This window comes from Passer domesticus, chromosome 15 (genome assembly GCF_036417665.1).
Source record: "Passer domesticus isolate bPasDom1 chromosome 15, bPasDom1.hap1, whole genome shotgun sequence".
In the NCBI taxonomy this organism is placed as follows: Eukaryota; Metazoa; Chordata; class Aves; order Passeriformes; family Passeridae; genus Passer; species Passer domesticus.
Window position 1 is genome coordinate 16217108 of NC_087488.1, and position 13563 is coordinate 16230670.

At 60.2% G+C, this 13563-nt stretch overlaps 1 protein-coding gene across 3 annotated transcripts in view; it reads left to right on the top strand.

Moving 5' to 3' along the window:
* The window catches only part of PRKCB (protein kinase C beta), a 93504-nt gene that overhangs the window by 27723 nt on the left and 52218 nt on the right, over nt 1–13563 (top strand). For all 3 annotated transcript variants that reach the window (XR_010348197.1, XM_064390614.1, XM_064390615.1), the window contains exon 3: nt 10421–10503. Coding sequence is in view for 2 of the 3 variants with exons in the window: in XM_064390614.1 (XP_064246684.1) it covers nt 10421–10503 (83 nt within the window). In the remaining variant the exon portion in view is untranslated. The remainder of the gene's footprint in view (nt 1–10420; nt 10504–13563) is intronic.

Below are 13563 nucleotides of genomic sequence, written 5' to 3' on the forward strand. Positions count from 1 at the left end.
CAAAATAGCAAATTATTTCTGAAAACAGTGCCAGGGCTGCTGGCCTGTCCCCTGGCCTGCTCTGTGTCGGGCTGCAGCTCGGGAGCCTTTGGCAGAGAACGCTGCTGCTCTGGGGTTCCCTGGGAGCCTCAGCCACGGCGTGTCCTTCCCTCTTGACATCCAGGCTGTTACCTGAAGCCAGAGCTGTTGGCTGCCTCAGGCAGCTGGAGCCTGTCCACCTCTGCTCCACACCGTGCCCCTGGGGTGGTGGCACTGGGATGGCACTGGCAGAGGGGCCCTGGGCTGGCTGAGGGACCCCGGGGTGCAGGAAATACAGCAAAGAGGCTGCTCAGGGATCCTGGGGTGCTGCTCAGGGATCCCGGGGTGCTGCTCAGGGATCCCGGGGTGCTGCTCAGGGATCCTGGGGTGCTGCTCGGGGATCCCGGGGTGCTGCTCGGGGGTCCTGGGGTGCTGCTCAGGGATCCTGGGGTGCTGCTCGGGGATCCTGGGGTGCTGCTCATGGATCCCAGTATGCTGCTCAGGGATCCTGGGATGTGCCCAGGGGCTGGTTCCTGCCAGGTGCATCACCAGGACAATCCTGTGACTGACCTGGCTGCTGCTGGGAACAGATTTGGAAGATGGGAAGGATCCCTTCCTGGGGAGCATCCCCTGGACAATGCCCCAGCAGGGTCTGTGCCCTGCTCTCCGTGGGGTCAGGGGTGTCTGCTCAGCCTGGGGCAGCCGAGCTCTGTGCCTTGCTTGGCCACAGGCCTGGTGTGTGCTTGGGACAAACCCTGGTGACAGACAGACAGACAGACAGACAGACACCCTCTGGGGGTGTGTGACAGGCCTGGACTGCCGCTGGGGGCCCTGGCCATGGCTCTGCTGTTGTGTTTGCTGATTCCTGACCCTCTGCCCACCCCGGGCTGCCCCACAGAGGGGCTGCTGTGGGAGGGGGCTCTCCAGTGCTCCGTCCCTTTGCTGCTGCTTCCCTGGGCACCGCCTGGCTCCCGGTGCTGCCTGCTGGGTGTTTCTTTGGAGAGCCTCTGCTGGGGGCTGCGAGCTGCTGGGGGCTTTCTGGAGAGGCTCTTTGGTGAGAGCTGCTGGTGGAGAACATCCCTCCCCTGCCTGTGGCAGCCTGGGGGGTTTGATCCTCCCTCTGTGGCAGCAGGGAGCTCTTTACAGCACAGACAGAGACCAAATAACGCTTGGTTTTATTTCTCCTCTCTTTCAAAGCAGCCTCAGTGCCCAGGGAGCATCCTGGCTGAGTCTGTGGCTCATGGGGGGCTGCTGGGTGCCGTGGGAGTGCAGAGCGTGGGGGGCCAGGGTGGAGCGTGGGGCTGTGAGTCAGCCCTGCCCGAGCAGATGGAGCTGCTGTGATAGCGCTGCTGGGGCTGGGAGCAGAGCTGGGGGTGCAGAGGGTGCTGGGGGTGCAGGGGGTGCTGGGGTGCAGGGGGTGCTGGGGGTGCTGGAGGTGCTGGGGGTGTTGGGGGGCAGTCTCCAGCTCTGTGGCCCCCCAGAACCCCCCTCAGCTGCAGAGCTCTGGGGACACGCTGCTCTTGCAGGGACAATGCCCTGCCCGTGCCAGGGCCGTGGTGCTGAGCTGTGCCGGGCAGCAGCAGGCAGGGGATGCCATGGCACACCCAGCAGCAGGAGAGAGGGGCCACAGAGGGACAGAAGAGCCTCTGGAGCTGGGCTGGGCCCGTGGCTCAGTGGTGTGCACAGAGCTGTGCTGTGGCACGAGCTGCTTGTGCCCAGAGTGCTGCCAGGGCACGTTTGGACTGGGAGGGGTCTTTGGGACCCTCTGGGCCGAGTTCATGCCAGGGATCCCTGTGCTGGTCACCAGGGAAGTGCTGTGCTGGGGGCAGAGGGGACCTGGTCAGTGCTTGGTGTTGGAAAGCCAGGGCTGTGCACAGCAGCACAGCTGCAACACCAAATGAAAATCCTCTGAAGGCAGCTTCACCTTAGCAGGGCCCTGCCTAATTGATGCTTTCACTTGTCGTTAGATCGAGCTGTTCACGTTCCTGGGTGTTCAAGAAACCCTTCAAACATGGCTCGGTGTGTGGAGAACAAACCCCCCTAAGATGCTGCCAGCTGAAAATAAGCCTGAGGCAGCAGCAGGGAAGTCATTACTCTTCATATCGGACACAAAAAAAATATGTTTCTGTTGTATTCATGATTATTTTTGTTTTCTGCACTTCCTGGAAAGCGAAGGGACCATGCAGTGTAGTGGCTTTTTTTAGAAATGCAGAGGGGAGCAGGATTACAGCCCGTGCTCTTTAGCAGTGTGTAAATGCCTCCCAGCCCTGGGCAATAACTCTGGGTTTGTGGTCTGCTCCTGATGGTGTTTTGTTCAAAGAGCTGAAATTGTTGCATTTGGGGGCTGTGTTGGACCCCAACTCTTGGCTCACAGCTCTGGAGGGAAGGTGGGGGCCTGGCACAGCCCCTTGGAAGGGCTCCCCAGTCCCCCCACCTTGCAGGGTGTCCCTGTCCAGGCTGGAGCCACCTCTGGCTGTTCACTCTGGCAGTGGCACCAGTGCTGGCACAGCTGGGTGGGCACCAGCTGCAGGCACAGCTGGAACTGGGGCCCTCTGAGTGCTGGAAGACATCACCAGCCTGGCCTGTCTGGGGTGCAGCAGTGCTCCTGGCAGTGCCACCGGGGCTCTGCCTGTGGAAATAACACTGCACTCAGAATATCCAGAATTAAGGGGGATGGTGGGGGATGCAAGGAAGAGAATGGGAGTGAAGTTCCCCCCTCTGTCTTGGAGATAAGCTACAAAATCCAGCTTTAACGGAGTTGCATTATTAGCACTTTGGGGACGGGGTTTTTATCTGCCGTGAACAGGATTAATGCGCTGTGACACAAGGGATGCCTTCAAAGCAGGCATCAGCTGGGCTCGGGGCAGTGGGAGCCCAGGCTGGGCTGGGGGGTTATCAGTGCTGGGACTGCCCTCTCCTCGTGCCTGACCTGTCCCCTGGGCAGCCCTGCTCCTGCCGGGACACCTTTCCATATTTCTCCCTCCTCTCCAGAGTCTGACCCGGAGTTTCAATTACAATATTAAATTACCAGGTCACCAGAGTCAAAGTAGGCTGCCAAGTTTTTAATGATCTTCTCTTTCTTCTTGTGTGGAGTTGGTGTTTTGGTTTTGTTTTTTTTTTTTTTCCGAGCCTCCTTTCCATCTCTGCACTTTTAATTGAGACCATCTGTAATTTAACACATCGCCACAGTTGTGTAACTGGTGCAGGGTTTTAGGAGGACTCGGTGCTCATCCTCAGGGACTGCAGCAGCTTTCCACTGGCTTCCAGCGCCTTCCTAAGAAACCCAGAACTAATTGCCAAGCCCGTTTAATCTGCTCCCTCGGGGCTTTGATTAATCACAGAGTGCTTATTTTTCATCTCTGGCTGCTGGAGGAGCTGAGGGTGTCGTTGTGGGCTGGGGCTGCTCCCAGGCTGCTGCGTGGGTGTTGGTGAGTGCAGCTGGCTGCAGGCACCAGGGATGTCCTCGGGAATGTCCCCAGGAGCAGAGCCCAGCCCCTTGGGGCCAGGTCTGGGCTCAGAGGGGCTGCAGGGTGTCCTGCATGTCCCCGTTTGTCTGTCCATCCATCCTGCATCTCAGGAGCTTCTCCTGTGCTGACCCCTGGCTGTTCCTCCCCCAGCCCCTGTGCCCCCCATCAGCAGTGTCCCTGCTTGCCTTGGCCACCTGGCCCCGGGGGGGGCTGTCCCCTCCTGCCCAGAGTGTCCCTTCCCCGTGCCACCCTCTCGGGTCACAGGGCTCCTCACCCAGGCTCCTAAGGAACGAGCTGGGGATTGTCAGCGTGGAAAGAACCAAATTCCAACTGGAAAAACTCCCTGGCAGTGCTCTGCAGCGTGAGCTGGCTGTGATGGAGGGCTGGGGCAGCTCCTTCCCCTCCGTCCCTGCAGGGCTCCCGTCGGGGTGGGAGCTGCAGCTGCAGCAGGAGCAGGGACAGAGCGTGGCTCCGGCAGGGACAAGGGTGCCAGCAGGGAAACAGAGCTGGAGCAGGAGCTGGAGCAGGGACAGAGCGTGGCTCCGGCAGGGACAAGGGTGCCAGCAGGGAAACAGAGCCTTCTCCTGCCCTGGAGCTTCCCTGCAGCCCGGCTCTGTGCTGGGCTCTGGGGAGGGGCAGCGTGGTGCCTGCATGCCCCACGCTGCACAGAGCCCCCTGAGGCTCTCCAGGAGCTGCTGGTGGTCTCTCCAAGGCTTGCTTTGAGGTGGCACTGGGCCATGCACCTGCAGGGCAGGGGACAGGCCCAGGGCAGGGGAAGAGCTGCTCCCCCAGGGTGTCTCTGGATGCTGGGATGCTCTGCTGCCCAAGCAGCCTTTTTGACCCGAACAATGTGGAGAAGAAGCAGGAGCTGGACTTGTGCCATGCCCTTGGTGGAGGAGCTCAGCCTCTGCCCATCCCAGCGTGGCACGGGTTCCGTGCCAGCCAGAGCCACAGCAGCTGGCCAGCTGCCGGGCAGCCCTGCCCGGGGCCTGCAGCGGCTCTGGGCGCTGCAGAATGAGGATCTGTCCCTGGATCTGTCCCCGATCCAAGCTCTGCTGCTGTCATCGTCCCTGCCCACCCACTCCCCTTCCCCTGCCGGCGATGATTGATGCTCCTCATCCCGCCCGGCCCCAGCGCGCTCATTGTCATGCAGAGGATGTTGTCACTTCATTGTGGGATTTCATGGAAAACCGCAGGCGGCTCGGGGTGTTTTGTTCATGAAGTCCTCTGAAAGCACGTGGCTGGGCCCAAAATACCCAGCCCCTGTCAATGGAAAGAGGAGGGAGGGGTGCTAAAGGTGTCCCTGGGAGAGCAGGGGCAGAGCAGCCTCCCTGCCCAGCTGCTGGGCTGGAGCGGGGCCCTGGGGACACTGGGGACACTGGGGACACTGGAATCACAGGGGCTGGGGCTTACCCAAATGCTGCAGGTGCCACTTGTACCCAGCTCTGCTGCAGCTGGGCGTTGGTGGTGACACCCCATGGCTCCTGGTGTCCCTGCCTTTGTCCCCCAGGCAAGGAGCACCCAGCACACGGGTCATGTCACCTGCCCCATGTCACCATGCCACCCTGCCCCATGTCACCTGCCCCATGTCCCCATGTCACCTGCCCCATGCCCCATGTCACCTGCCCCATGTCACCATGTCACCCTGCCCCATGTCACCTGCCCCATGCCCCATGTCACCTGCCCCATGTCACCATGTCACCCTGCCCCATGTCACCTGCCCCATGTCCCCATGTCACCTGCGCCATGCCCCGTGTCACCTGCCCCGTGTCACCTGCCCCGTGTCACCCTGACCCGTGTCACCATGTCACCATGACACCTGCCCCATGCCCCGTGTCACCTGCCCCATGTCCCCATGTCACCTGCGCCATGCCCCGTGTCACCTGCCCCGTGTCACCCTGCCCCATGTCACCTGCCCCGTGTCACCATGCCCCATGTCACCATGTCCCCATGTCACCTGCCCCATGCCCCGTGTCACCTGCCCCGTGTCACCCTGCCCCATGTCACCCTGCCCCATGTCACCTGCCCCGTGTCACCATGCCCCATGTCACCATGTCACCATGACACCTGCCCCATGCCCCGTGTCACCTGCCCCGTGTCACCTGCCCCATGTCACCTGCCCCGTGTCCCCATGTCACCTGCCCCGTGTCACCTGCCCCGTGTCGCCCCTCCCCTGGCGCTGGTCCCGGTGCTGCCCAGAGCCCCCTGTGCCTCACGGCCGGTGTTGCTCTGCCTCCGGAGCTGGCAGTGGGAACACAGCCGAGGTCTGGGGGGCTGACGGGTGCTGTGCTGTGAGAACCCCAGAAAGCTTTTAAGCAAAGCTGGGGATTAAATCCAAAGAGCGCAAATTTTAGCTCAGCTTCTCTCTCGGTGTGCGCTCGGTGATTAAAAGCTGCAAAGCGCTGTCAGAAATTCAGGACTTCCCCTCCTGGAGCCCTGCTTTCCCCTTATTTTGTGATTACCATGCTTCAGTGGCTCTGTTTGATGTCGTGAGTGTGATGTTTTAGCATGGAAAGGAAAGTCGTGGGCAGCTCTGCCTGGGGCACATTTTGGTCCCTCCCCGGGGCCGGGCTGGTGCCTCTGGCCCCGGGGTTTGCCCAGCGTGGGTGGAGCAGCACAAAGCTCCCTTAAAAAGTCTTTTTCTCTTTTTTTTTGGGTGTTATTTTGTTTCCTTCGGTTCTGCTAATCTGAATTCCAAGCTGTTTCCTAAAGCTGGTGTTCCTTGGGAAGCGGAGACCTTATCCAAACGAGAATATCCACAGGTTGGAAGGGAGCAGCTACACACTGAGACATGCCTGAAATAATCTTTGAGCTTCCCTGATATTGGAGCCATCTGCCAAAGCTCAGCTCCGTCAGCTCCCTGGGGATGCTTGAACCCCTCCCTGGCTTTGGTTTTGAGATGAGTCTTGCTTGAACCTTCTTCTGTCTCTGTTAACTCTCCATCTGTCTCCCTCACTTGACATGCTGCATCCAAGACTGTTCCCGGTGCTTCCAGACCTCTCCCTGGCCTGACAGGGAGGAACAAAGGCTTCCCTTTGCTGGGAATGTGTGTTCTGGCAAGGGCTGGGCTCAGGAGCCACCAGAGGTGACGTCCCTGAATTATTCATTCTGCAAAGGACTCGGAAAATGGATGATTCCTTCTCCAGAACACGGGGACAAGGAGTTCACACAGTGAAATTAGTGCAACAAATGGAGCTGGGGGGGCAGGCAGGGCTCACTCCTGCAGGGAGCAGCTTGGCAGGGCTGGCTCTGGGGAGGGCTGGGTGCCTCCTGAAGCTGGGACATTCCTTGTGGGAGACGTGCCAATCCCATCTCCTGTGCCAGCTGGGCACAGGGCATCTGTCACCCCCGCTCCTCCCTGTGCCAGGGGTGCCACGGGTTTGTGCGGTTCAGGGTGGGCTCGGCAGCCTCAGCAGTTTGCCAGTGAAGCACTGCCGTGAGCCTTTCCTGGCCCTTCCCTGCCTGGCAGTACCTGTGCTCGTGCTGTGCCCGTGGCAGGAGCTCGGAGCTCGGGCAGAGGGCTCGGAGGGCTTTTCCTGGGCACCACCCCCAGCCTAGGAGGGATTTGTGTTCTGAGAGCAAATCTTCGGGCACAGCCCCGGAGTGTGTGAGTGAGGGGTGGCAGGAAGGCTCCTGAGCCTGTTGCCGTGGTGCAGACGGGAGCAGGGAGCAGCCCTGTGCAGCCCGGCTGCAGTGCTGCTCCCACAGCTGCACAGGGCTGCTGCAGGGCTTTGCAGCACGGCTCCAGGCGTGCAGCAGCTCTGCAGCCTGGGCAGCTGCAGCTGGGGCTGCTCTGCTGCTCCCTCCAGGGCCAGCCCTGGTGCTCTCAGCCCCCCGACGCCTGGAACACCTCTTGATGAGGTTTCTGTGATTGGCAGCTCCTGGAATCAGCAGGGAATCAGCAGGGAAACTGCTTCATGGTTTTCTGGAGGGTTTTTGAGCAGTGCTTTAAGCCAAGACACCTTTCTCTGTGTGTGTGTGTATATATATATTTGAGCAATATTGTGTTAGCATTTTCTAGCATTTTCTCTCTTTTCATCCTCCCAGTAAGACATTGCCTAGGGTTTGAGAGTGCCCTGCTGCTGTTGTGGTTTCTTAGCCCTCAAACCCAACCTTCCAGGGGATCTTTCTTCCCAGGACGGTGTCAGGATCCCAGGGAATAGAGGTGTGTGATCCTGCCCTGATCTTTCACTGAAATCTTTTCAGATCTGAGACACTGTGCTGGGGCTGCTGTGAAAAATGTGCATTCCAGCAAGTCTCCTGAGGCTGTGGAGAGCTGCTGGGCCCAGGGCTCTGCCTCTTGCCTTCCACGGGGTCTGTGTCCTTCCCTTCTGCCAGGACAGGTCTCCCCAGACCCCTGCAAGGAGCTGGCCCTGAAGGAGAGTTAGGGCCAGGAAACCCTCCTGCATTATGCAGAAAGGAAAGGGAAAGGTTAATCTTTCATTCTTGTTGTGTACAAATGGCTTGGGATGTTTGTAGCCAGCCAGTGGGATTTGATAACTTTATTACCCAAATAATAAGATTTACAAATTAACGGTCTAATTAGCAACCTGGGAAAGCTGCTGCTCGTGCTGGGGCTTCTGAACTGCCAGAGACATGGGCTGAGACTGCTGAAGTGTGATGACAGCAGGAAGGAAGGTCTCTGCAGCCTCCTCACATCCACGGGGCAGGTCAGGCGTGGGAGCTGAGACAGGACTGCTGGCACTGCTCCTGGTTCACCCTGTTGGCCCTGTTTTCCCTGTGCATGGATGGAGCACTCACCTGAGCACGGGAAATGTTCCAGTGGACCCTGGCCAGGCCCTGGAGCTCCCTGGGGGGCAGAGGGAGCAAAGCCCCCTGCGCTGGGGCACAGAGCTCTGCCTTGCCTTGCACGGGCAGGGAGGTGTTCTGCCCATCTTCAGTGCATTATCCTTGCACGGATCAGAATCACAGAACCCTGGAGTGCTTTGGGTGGGCAGGGAGGTGTTCTGCCTGCCCATCTCCAGTGCATTATCCTTGCACGGATCAGAATCACAGAACCCTGGGGTGCTTTGGGTGGCAGGGACCTCAGAGCCCCTCCAGTGGCACCCTGCCATGGCAGGGACACTCCCGCTGTCCCAGGCTGCTCCAGCCCTGTCCTGCCAGGGATGGCCTTTAAGGTCCCTTCCACCCAAACCTTTCCCTGGCAGGTCCAGCCTGGTGGCCTCTGGTGTCCCTGCAGAGCTGGGATGGTCCCAGCTCCAGGGGAAGCTCCCAGCAGAGCCAGCCCGTGCTCGGGGTGTCCCGGAGTTTGCACACACACTTCGGGAGAAATCCCTGCTAATAGAGCTCTAATTTCCTCCTTCCTGCTTCCCAGATGCTTCTGTCTCCACATACAAATGACAGAAATGGTGAGCAATGCTTTCAAGAAAATGTTTGTTTGTTTGAGTCAGAAAAGCAAGTGAGAGGTCCTGCGAGGAGAGAGCTCTTGGCAGCTGTTCTGCCTCTAAAACCTTCTGGGTTTGTTGTTGTTCACAATGGAAAATGTGAAAAGAAAATGAATTTACAGCTGGATGCGGCAGGGCACAAAGAGGGGATTGTGAGGTTCATGGCTGATGTCACCTGCCTTTTCCTTGTTCCTTAGGAGAAATCCCATGTGGCTGCGACTGGAACCTGCTCCGCTCTTGCACAGCTCCGTTGGGTGCTGTGCTCTGTTCCAAACCTCAGCCCCTGCTCCTCACCTTGCAGAGCTTTTACTCAGCGTGGCTGCAGCTCTGGGGGAAGGATGGGTTAGATGGGAGAGCCGGGGGGCAGAGCAGGGGGGCACCAGGGCTGCTCCCCGGGGCTGAGCTCCCACAGGGCCAGGCACGGGGGGATGCTCAGAGCTGAGCCCCCCGGGGCTGGGTGACAGTGCAGGTGGCCAGGCCAGCCCTGCAGCCAGGAGGGGACAGAGGTGACACGGCTGCGAGGTGCTGCCTGTGCTCCCCAGCCTGGGGAGCCCAGCAGTGCTGCCCCTCCAGCTGCAGGGTCAGAGGGGCTGGCACCCTGGGAGGGGGGTCTGGGACCCTTGGAGGGGGTCTGGGACCCTTGGAGTGGGGTCTGGGACCCTTGGAGTGGGGTCTGGCACCCTTGGAAGGGGGTCTGGGACCCTTGGAGGGGGTCTGGGACCCTTGGAGGGGGTCTGGGACCCTTGGAGGGGCATCTGAGACCCTTGGAGGGGGGTCTGGGCCATCAGCTGAAGTCACCTACAGTGACAAATGATTCTTTGGGGTCTGTCACCGAAGATGAGGTGCTTATTTGGCATTTGGGGAAAAAACAGCCTTGAAATGCAGAGCTTTGGCTGCACAAAGTGCAGAATCAATGCTGGCGACTTCAGGCAGGCACCTGCTGCAGGGGTTTGGTGGTTCTGGGGATGGGGGCTCAGCTCTGGGTGCTCCTGCTTGCCAGCCTGGGCAGGGGCAGTGGGATTGATTTCCCTGTGCCTCCCAGAAGGGCAAGGCTGGCACTGACGTGTGTGAGGGAGGAGGACGTGCGTGGCTGCTGGTCTGGCAAACGGAGGCTGGGGAGATGCTGGAGAAAAGCAGAGCTGTGGGAGGAAAATTGCCCACCTGTTCCCTTGGGTACAATCTTCCATTTTTGGCCACATGCACTTTTCAGCTCAGATACCACGAACGCCAGATTCTCCCTCTTTTTATTCCCAGCAGTGACCTCAGAGCGTGTGCCACGAGTGACAATGAGCTCAGAGGAACAGAATTGTTCCCAGCCCTCCTCTGACGTTCACTCAACACTTTGTTCTGCTGAGTTTTACCAAAATGCCTGCTCTGCCTGGGGATATTCCATAAGGTTTAAAACCTGCCAGGGCTTTGCTCGAACCCCCCGTGGCCCTGCTCAGGAATCCTGGTGGCTGTGGTTTGTCCTGCTGCCTCCTGGCTCGCGTGGCGCCGTGCCCTGACCCTGTCCCTGTGTTCTCTCTGCAGTTTGCTGCTTCGTGGTGCACAAGAGGTGCCATGAATTCGTCACCTTCTCCTGCCCGGGTGCTGACAAGGGCCCTGCCTCGGATGTAAGTACAGGGGCTGGGCTGGGCACAGGGTGCTCCCCCAGGGCACCCCGGGCACCCCAGGGCACCCCAGGGCTGCTGTTTCACCGCTCGTGGGATGGTGTGGGTTGGAAAAGCCCCTAAGAATCATCCAGCCCAGCCATTCCCCAGCACTTCCAAGGCCACCACCACCCCACATCCCCACGTGGCTCTTGAATCCCTGCAGGGACTGGGACTCTGTGGTTGTGGGGACTCTCAGGGTTTCTGGGGTACTTGAGGCACCCAAACCATTTAGCCAGTGACCTGTGCTCAGCAGAGCAGGGGGAGCACGGGGGAGGCAGAGATTTCCCTTTGGGCTGAGCTGCAGCCCTGCCCCGATGTCCCTCTGTCTGTCCCTGTGTCAGAAACCAGCCCAGCCTTGCTGGCCGAGTCCCCAGCTCTTTCCCGAGGATTTCCTCCCCGGAGCATCCCGGGCTTGGGGCAGGGAGCTGGGGAGCCCGGCTCTGCCAGCACCACTCAGCTCTGTCTGGCAGGTCTGGCTCTTTCCGTGGAAACTGCCTAATTTGGGGAACTGCTGGGAGAGAGGAGCTCGAATTGGGGAAACGACAGAGCACCACAGCTCTCACCCTTAAAAATAGCAGTGGTGGGAGCAGGCGGCGCACGGGGCTGCGGGAGGTGAGGCTGGCACTCCTTGGGTGTCCCAGAACAGGCCAGGGGGCTCGGGGGGGAGCTTTGCTCTGGTGCCCCTTCCCCTCCCAGCCCTCTGTCTGCCCAGCCAGGGCCAGGTGGCAGGGTGGCACTGCTGTCACCCTGGGACAGCAGCCCCTGAGGCCCTCCTGTGCCAGGGACAGGCAGGGACTGCCCGTGGAGGCGTGGCACGAGCTGCTGCTGCCTGGGCAGGGGAGGGAGGCTGAGGCTGGGCTGGACCCCGGGGCAGCCCTGCTCCCTTCTGTGGCACTGCCAGGGGCTGTGCCATGAACGGGGTCTGTGCCATGTGCCATGTGCCACTGTGGCACCGTGTGGCACTGACACCGTGTGCCACTCTCGCACCATGTGGCACCATGTGGCACTGCCAACATGTGGTACTGTGACAGTGTGTGCCATTGTGACACCGTGTGGCACCGTGACAGTGTGTGGCACTGACACCATGTGCCACTGATAACATGTGCCACTCTGGCACCATGTGGCACTGTGGCACCGTGTGGCACCGCGGGGTTCCCTGCAGCTGTGGCACTCTCTCTCTGTCCCCTGTCACCTCACACACACACAGAGCAGTGGCAGTGAGTCGCTGTGACCCGCCCTGGGGCCAGTGTCACCCCCAGACCTGTGCCTTGGTGGGCACTGGGGTCCCTGGGTGTGCCCTGGGGAGCCTGGCTGGCAGTGCAGGGGGCAGGGAGCTGCTGCTGGGCACAGCCCCAGGCGGGCAGGGGATGCTGGGGGGCACCAGCCCACGGCTCAGGGTGGCCCTGGGGCAGCTGGGCACTGCTGGGACACTGCTGGGACACCTGGGCACTGCCAGGGCACTGCTGGGACACCTGGGCACTGCCAGGGCACTGCTGGGGCACCTGGGCACTGCCAGGGCACTGCCAGGGCACTGCTGGGACACTGTTGGTCACTGCCAGGACACCTGGGCACTGCCAGGGCACGCTCTCCTGTCCCCTCTGAGGCTGGCCTGCATGTTTTCCCTTCCCTGGCAGCTGGCAGCAGCCCTGCCCGAGCAGTGGCACACGAGGCAGGGGTCCCAGCAGGCCCCAGGGCAGGGGTCCCAGCAGCTCTGGGTGACCCTGGGCAGCCCCTGCCAGGGAGGGGAAGGGTCTGAATGAAATTGTCCCAAATGGAGCAGACCCCCCTGCACAGCAGGGCTGGGTAAGGGCCTTGGCACGTTCCCTGGCACTCCCTGCTGCCCTGGGGCAGCACTGGCACCCTGGCACGGCAGCAGGCAGGTAACAGCTGCCCAGCACTGCTCCTTAATCTTTTAATACATCTGAAAATGAAGATGGAATGCAGTTCTTGGGACTAAGGCAGGGAGAAAATTGCCCTTTTATGGCTTTTTTTGTCCTCTTTTCTTTTTTTAAATTTATTTTCTTTTATTTCTCCTCAGCAAAGGCCGCCAGAGCCCCTGGGGTCTGTCCCTGCCCCTCTGGCAGGGCTGTCACTGGGGGCTGGCACTGGGGGATGCAGGCAGGGCGAGCTTCCTTCCTCCTGCACCGTCAGTCTTGCTCTTCCAGCAGCATAATTATGTCTCTAACATATCATATTTGTAATTCTATAATCATATCATCCTGAAGGAGCTTTGGCTCGGGAGAGGAAGAGCAGCTGCAGCACCCAGGGATGCCTGCTTGGCCTCGGGACTGCCGGGACCAGGGGCTGTGCTGTGGGAATCTGAGTTTCCCTCTGCTCCCGGGCCCTGCAAGCACCGTGGGGATCAGAGCCCCTGCGCTGGGGGCAGACCTGCTGCCATCAGGGTCTGTTCCTTCCAGGGCTGGTTTGGTGACTCTTCCATGAACGGGAGTCTCCAGCGGTCCCCTCGGAGGGAGTTTGCTGCAGGGCAGGAGTCAAAGCCCACAGTGGGCTCACCTGAGCTGGCAGCGAGGGCTCAGGGCAGGCTGCTGCAGCCTGGGCTGGGCTGGGAGCCCAGAGCTGCCCTTCCCTGTGGCCCTTCCTGGAGCCAAGGAGGAAAAACGTGTTAAAAATATCTCCTAACTTCGCTCCCTGAGCTCTGTGCATTCGCAGTGCTGGAGAATGAGGAGAAATCCATTTTGTACCTGTGCAGAGCCCGTGGCCCGCCTGCAAGCTTCCAGTTTAACAAATGGATAATTGTAATTACTGCACTGGAGCTCAGGGGGCTGCAGGGGCTGGGGGCTGGTGTGTGCACTGAGAACTGGGGGAGCAGAGCAGGAGCCCTGGAGAGCAGGGAAATGTCAGAGCCCGTCTCTGCTCCCTGCTCCCACCCGGCTGTTTCTGTTTGAGCTGCTTGTGTTTGAAGCTCCTTGAGGAGAGTGGGAGTGTGGCTGTGTGTTTAACCTTGGCAAGGCTGCCGAGCAGGAGCTTCCATCTGGGAGAGAGGACTAATTACACATGATA